Source organism: Somniosus microcephalus, chromosome 1 (genome assembly GCF_052327205.1).
Source record: "Somniosus microcephalus isolate GS21.2 chromosome 1, FLI_Smic_1.0, whole genome shotgun sequence".
In the NCBI taxonomy this organism is placed as follows: Eukaryota; Metazoa; Chordata; class Chondrichthyes; order Squaliformes; family Somniosidae; genus Somniosus; species Somniosus microcephalus.
Genome location: NC_140987.1, coordinates 214131991 through 214138886, shown reverse-complemented (window position 1 = coordinate 214138886; position 6896 = coordinate 214131991). Strand labels below are relative to the sequence as shown.

Sequence of the window (6896 nt, the reverse complement as noted above, 5' to 3'; positions counted from 1 at the left end):
ACATTTGAAAGTATGGACTGTAGCAGATTATATATTATTCCACTGAAATAGTGCTATTTGGCTCTGGTGCAAACCAGAACTCTGCAAAGAGTTAATTTTTCACTTGCATCCCATAACATACACCATCACAAAAATAATGATGAGGGGTGGTCTACACAAAATAAATCAATAGGAATAGATTGATATAACTAGTTAATCAGAAAACAGAACTTATTTTTTGTAAAATTTATTTACAATGTTGCACACAAAAACAATTCATTAAAAAAGCTGTAGTTACATAAATTTAATGTTACAGTACAATTCCTACACATTTTTAAAGTTAGTGTAAATATATGCTTTCACAAGCCAAACTAAATATAGTTAGTTTAGCATGAAAAGCTTAAAATGATTATCACTAGTGTTTTCAATATACAGTATTGAAGGCATGTTTTGTCACTGAAAAGCCTGAGGTGCAGCTTTTTGAACAAGGAAGAAAAAAAAATCGTAACAGTACAATGCTTTGTTTGCATGTAGGCAAATAAACAAAGCATCATTAAAATAGTACAAAAATCCCATTAACTTCTACCAATCCCTACCAAAAAATAAAAATGTACAAATTGCAATCGTTTGTTCAAATATTTCACACTGACTTGAGCCAAAGTTTCAAAACTGACACACATACATTTTCTCAGTCATAAAAACACAGGTGCCTGATGAGGTACTTTGAGAGTTGAAAATGGAAATTGCTTTGGAACTATAGAAACCATTTTTAAAAACAGTACACTAGATACAGATTAGGGAGGCCATCCATCCCTTCAGCATGTAATCTAACTGACTCTTGAACAAGTCCAAGGTTTTCAGCTTCACTAGTCTACTAGGAAGTCCATTCCAGGTGTTCATGAGTGTTTGCTTGAAGGGCTTCCTCACATCTGTACTCAACTTTCCCTTCAGCAGTTTCATTCTACATCCCCTTTTCTAGTATCCTGGCATACCTTGTAGTATTCTGGATTAGCCTCGTCTATGCCCTTCAATATCCTGTATACTTCTACAAGGTCATTTTCTCAGTAGTCCAAGGCTAAAATGTCCCAATCTTTACTCAAAACTCAATTCTTTTCTACAACACCTTTATGGCTTGAATGTTTAAGGTTTATAATTAGTAATGCCAGATCAGAGTACAAAGGTAGATAAACAAAGCAGACTAACTGTACTCTGTTTGGAATTCAACCATTAATAAAATATAGCATCTTATGTTTCATCCTCCTAGAAAATAAGCTACATTTTAATGCATCTTAAATGACAAGCTTTGGGAAGGATTCAAGAGAGGGTGGAGATCTACACAAAGCTAATTTCTATCCTTCTAGTTGTTAGTTATGCACCCAATTACATGGATTTACAAGTACCCTTTTAACAGGTTTGGCTGCAGCATTTAATACATTCAGCTTAACCAACCTAACTCAAATTTCTAAGAACTCAACAAATTCAGTACAGGACTCAGTGGCTGAGCACACTGAATAGAAGACATCATACATAATAAAGAAAAGTCTTAGTAACTTTATTCCTGTATGCAAAGGGGTTTATATAAATAATATCTTTAACTAGTACCCATTATAAATATCAAAAAGTTATACACGCACATTTACTATTTGAAACACTGATCTATATACATATGATGATGAAGGATAATACAAATTTTATTAAGTTAGAGCTGTGTAACTTAAATGCATTTTGCTTCCTAGTTTGTCTTGGACTCATTTCTGTCCTCAAGATAGGTTCAATAATCAGAAGGTGGGCTTTTGTAATTATCAACAATACAAAATAAATTCAGTTTTGTCAAATAGTAGTCAGGATTCATAGGTTATGAAGATCAAACAAAACTTGCAAGTCCTCTAAAAGTTATCATTCCAGTTCATGACTTTGTCATATTCTTGAATTCTCTGTTTGATATGAGAGAGTTTGTTTTTCAAATATTCACAACGTTCTTTTTTCTCCAAGAATGTGGGATCCTGCACAAATAAAACCACAATTAAGCATTACATCATCCACTGTTTGGTGTGTTAACAATTTTTGAAAATGCTAATCATTAAAAACTTCAAAGTTATCAAACGTGCATCAAAGCTCATTTTACAGCACGTTACAAATTCCTATTTTTCTTTGATCTTTCTCAACAGGTATATTATTGTGACCCATTTCAACAGAAGAGAAAGATGGAACGGTTATCATTTTTACACAAGTCTTCTTCTTAGGCAGTCCCTCGGAACCGAGGATGACTTGCTTCCACATTAAAAATGAGTTCGCAGGTGACTGATGAGTCCAATGCAGGACCTACAGCCTCGGTCACAGGTGGGGCAGATGGTGGTTGAAGGGGCGGGTGGGTGGGGTGCTTGGGTTGACGTGCGCTCCTTGCGCTGTCTGCGCTTGGCTTCCGCTTGCTCCCGGCGAAGAGACTCGAGGTGTTCGGCGCCTTCCCGGACGCTTCTCCTCCACTTTGTACGGTCTTGGGCCAGGGATTCCCAGGTGTCGGCGGGGATGTTACACTTTTTCAAGGAGGCTTTGAGGGTGTCCTCGAAGCGTTTCCTCTGTCCACCTGGGGCTCTCTTGCCGTGCCGGAGCTCCGAGTAGAGCGCTTGTTTTGGGAGTCTTGTATCGGGCATGCGGACAAGTGCCAAGCTTGGGATATACCCATTTTCCATTGGAGCACCTTTCTTCTGCTGTGAGCTCCATTGTTAGGCACTGACCATTACCAGAGTAATACATAGTTCTCTTGATTACCAGTTTAGTTTTCCAGCTTCCACAAGCTTGGAACTATAAACATACGAAATTGGTGGGCAGGAAAAGACCATCTGGTCCATCAAGCCTGGTCCATGCGGTCATGATGCCTGAAGCATCATGATTATACGCCCCTTACCCACCAGCAGCCATGTAATCTGGGAGAGGCAAAAAAAATAAAAACGCATGGCCAATAAAATCGCTAGCAAATTCCACCCCGACCCCCTTAGATGAGTTTCTTCTAAAAATGTCACTACTATTTTATACTCACATTTTTTTTCTTCTGATACTCATGGAAAACTTTTGTGATCCGGTCATACTCCTAATAGTTAGAAAACACAGAAGTGCATAATTAGATCTTAATCCAGGATGTCTGAATATTACACATATCATGTTGCTCAAGTTTTTTTTAATGTTGGAACTTTTATAGGTTATCCTCTTCCCCCAAATACAGCAGTTTTTTCCCCCATAAAAATGTTTTAAAAACAAAATGAATAAATCCTTGTGAAAGTTTCCTGATCGTCACTAATTTGTAAGTGGAGGGCCCAGGTGGATGCAAGCGGTGCTTCGCCATAGGGACAGAGGGGTAAACGTAAGTCACTCCAAGGTGCTCCCCTCCCCTAGTGGCTGAATCAAAAGAACTTAAGAAACAGGAGCAGGCTTAGGAGCGACGGCCCCTTGAGCCTGCTCCGGCATTTAATGAGATCATGGCTGATGATCCAAATTCATTACCCTGTCCCTGCTTTCCCCCATATCCCTTGATCCCTTTAGCCTGGCCTCAACTGCCGTGTGGCAGAGAATTCCACAGGTTCACCACTCTCTGGGTGAAGAAATTCCTCCTCATCTCTATCCTAAATGGGTTACCCCTTATCCTTAGACTGTGACCCCTGGGTCTGGACTTCCCTGCCATCGGGATCATCCTTCCTGCATCTAGTCTGTCTAGTCCTGTTAGAATTTTGTAAGTTTCAATGAGATCCCCTCTCATTCTTCTAAACGCTAGCGAATATAAGCCTAATCGACCCAATCTCCCCTCATACGTCATTCCTGCCATCCCAGGTATCAGTCCGGTGAATCTTCGCTGCACTCTCCATGGCAAGAACATCCCTCCTCAGATAAGGCGACCAAAACTGCACACAATACTCGAGGTGTGGTCTCACCAAGGCCCTGTACAACTGCAGCAAGACATCCTTGTTCCTGTACTCGAATCCTCTCGCTATGAAGGCCAACATACCATTTTTGCCTTCTTAACTGGCTGCTGCACCTGCATGCTTACCTTCAGCGACTGGTGCACAAGGACACCCAGGTCTCATTGCACTTCCCCTTTTCCCAATCCATTGCCGTTCAGATAATAATCTGCCTTCCTGTTTTTGCCACCGAAGTGGATAACCTCGCATTTATCCACATTATACTGCATTTGCCATGCATCTGCCCAATCACCCAACCTGTCCAAATTGTACTGGAGTTTCTCTGCATCCTCCTCACAGCACACACGCCCACCCAGCTTTGTGTCGTCTGCAAACTTGGAGATATTACATCTAGTTCCCTTGTCCAGATCATTTATATATATTGTGAATAGCTGGGGTCCTAGCACCGATCCCTGCGGTACCCCACTAGTCACTGCCTTCCACTCGGAAAAAGACCAGTTTATTCCAACTCTTTGCTTCCTGTCTGCCAACCAGTTCTCTATCCAAGACAGTACCTTACCCCCAATCCCATGTGCTTTAACTTTACACGCTAATCTCTTATGCGGGACCTTATCGAAAGCATTCTGAAAGTCCAAATACACCACATCCACTGGTTCTCCCTTATCTATTCTACCAGTTACATCCTCAAAAAATTCCAGTAGATTAGTCAAGCATGATTTACCTTTTGTAAATCCATGTTGAATTTGTCCGATCCTGTCACTGTTTTCCAAGTGCTCTGCTATTACATCTTTTATAATGGACTCTAGCATTTTCCCCAGTACCAATGTCAGGCTTACCGGTCTATAATTCCCCGTTTTTTCTCTACCACCCTTTTTAAATAGCGGGGTTACATTAGCTATCCTCCAATCCATGGGAACTGTTCCAGAGTCTATAGAATTTTGGAAGATGACCAGCAATGCATCTACTATTTCTTGGGCCACTTCCTTAAGTACCCTAGGATGTATATTATCAGGCCCTGGGGATTTATCGGCCTTCAATCCCATCAATTTCCCTAACACCATTTCCCGACAAATACTGATTTCATTAAATTCCTCCCTCTCATTAGACCCTATGTTCCCTGACATCTCTGGGAGGTTATTTGTGTCCTCCTTTGTGAAGACAGAACCAAAGTATGTATTTAATTGGTCTGCCATTTCTTTGTTCCCCATTATAAATTCCCCTGATTCTGGCTGCAAGGGACCTACGCTTGACTTCACCAATCTTTTTCTCTTCACATATTTATAGAAGCTTTTACAGTCAGTTTTTATGTTCCCTGCAAGCTTACTCTCATACTCTATTTCCCCCCTCTTAATTAATCCCTTTGTCCTCCTTTGCTGAATCCTAAACTGCTCCCAATCCTCAGGTTTGCTACTTTTTCTGGCCAAATTATATGTCCTCTCCTTGGATCTTATGCTGTCCCTCATTTCCCTTGTTAGCCACGGTTGAGTCAACTTTTTGTTTTATTTTTATGCCAAACAGGGATGAACAAATTCTGTAGTTCATCCATGCGATCCTTAAATGTTTACCATTGCCTATCCACCATCAACCCTTTAAGTAACGTTCCCCAATACATCCTAGCCAACTCGTGCCTCATACCATCGTAGTTTCCTTCATTTAAATTCAGGGCCCTAGTCTGAGTCAACTACTTCACTCTCCATTTTAATGAAGAATTCTATTATATTGTGATCGCTCCTCCCCAAGGGGCCTCGCACAACAAGATTGCTAATTAATCCTTTCTCATTACATAATACCCAGTCTAAGATGGCCTGATCTCTAGTTGGTTCCTCGACATATTGGTCCAGGAAACCATCCCGTATACACTAGGAATTCCTCCTCCACAGTATTGTTACTAATTTGGTTAGCCCAATCTATATGTAGATTAAAGTCACCCATGATAACTGCTGTGCCCTTATTGCACGCGTCTCTAATTTCCCATTTAATGCCATCCCTAACCTCAGCATTACTGTTTGGGGGTCTGTATCCAACTCCCACTAACATTTTCTACCCCTTGGTATTTCTCAGCTCTGCCCATACAGATTCCACATCATCAGAGCTAATATCCTTCCTTACTATTGTGTTAATCTCCTCTTTAACCAGCAATGCTACCCCACCTCCTTTTCCTTTTTTCCTGAATATTGAATACCCTGGATGTTGAATTCCCAGCCTTGGTCACTCTGGAGCCATGTCTCCGTAATCCCAATTATATCATATCTGTTTACATCTATTTGCGCAGCTAATTCATCCACCTTATTATGAATGCTCCTCGCATTAAGACACAAAGCCTTCAGGCTTGATTTTTTAACACTCTTAGTCCTTTTAGAATTCTTATTTACTGTGGCCCTGTTTGATTTACACCCTTGATTTTTCTGCCTTCCACTTTTGTTTTTCTCCTTCCTGTCTTTTGTTTCTATCCTTGCTTCCCTTTCCTCTGTCTCCTTGCACAGGTTCGCAACTCCCTATTTTAGTTGAAACCCTCCCCAACAGCACTAGCAAACACTCCCCCTAGGACATCAGTTCCGGTCCTGCTCAGGTGCAAACCGTCCAGTTTGTACTGGTCCCACATCCCCCAGAACCGGTTCCAATGTCCCAGAAATTTGAAACCCTCCCCCTTACACCATTCCTCTAGCCACATGTTCATCTGAAATATCTTTCTATTTCTACTCTGACTAGCACGTGGCACTGGTAGCAATCCTGAGATTACTACCTTTTAGGTCCTATTTTTTCATTTACCTCCTAACTCCCTATATTCAGCTTTTAGGACCTCATCCCAGTTTTCACGTATATCGTTCGTACCTATATGCACCACGACAACTGGCTGTTCACCCTCCCCCTCCAGAATGCCCTGCAGCCGCCCTGAGACATCCTTGACCCTTGCACCAGGGAGGCAACATACCATCCTGGAGTCTCGTTTGCGGCCGCAGAAATGCCCATCTATTCCCCTTACAATAGAATCCCCCATCACTATAG

At 41.3% G+C, this 6896-nt stretch overlaps 1 protein-coding gene across 1 annotated transcript in view; it reads right to left on the bottom strand.

The window, feature by feature from the left end:
* Nucleotides 1–216: 216 nt before the first annotated feature.
* The window catches only part of marveld2b (MARVEL domain containing 2b), a 28933-nt gene continuing 22253 nt past the window's right edge, over nt 217–6896 (bottom strand). The window contains exons 6-7 of the mRNA XM_085989834.1: nt 3017–3067; nt 217–1982 (exon numbers count right to left, since the gene is read on the bottom strand). Of these exons, the coding sequence (XP_085845960.1) occupies nt 1866–1982; nt 3017–3067 (168 nt within the window). The 3' untranslated portion in view covers nt 217–1865. The remainder of the gene's footprint in view (nt 1983–3016; nt 3068–6896) is intronic.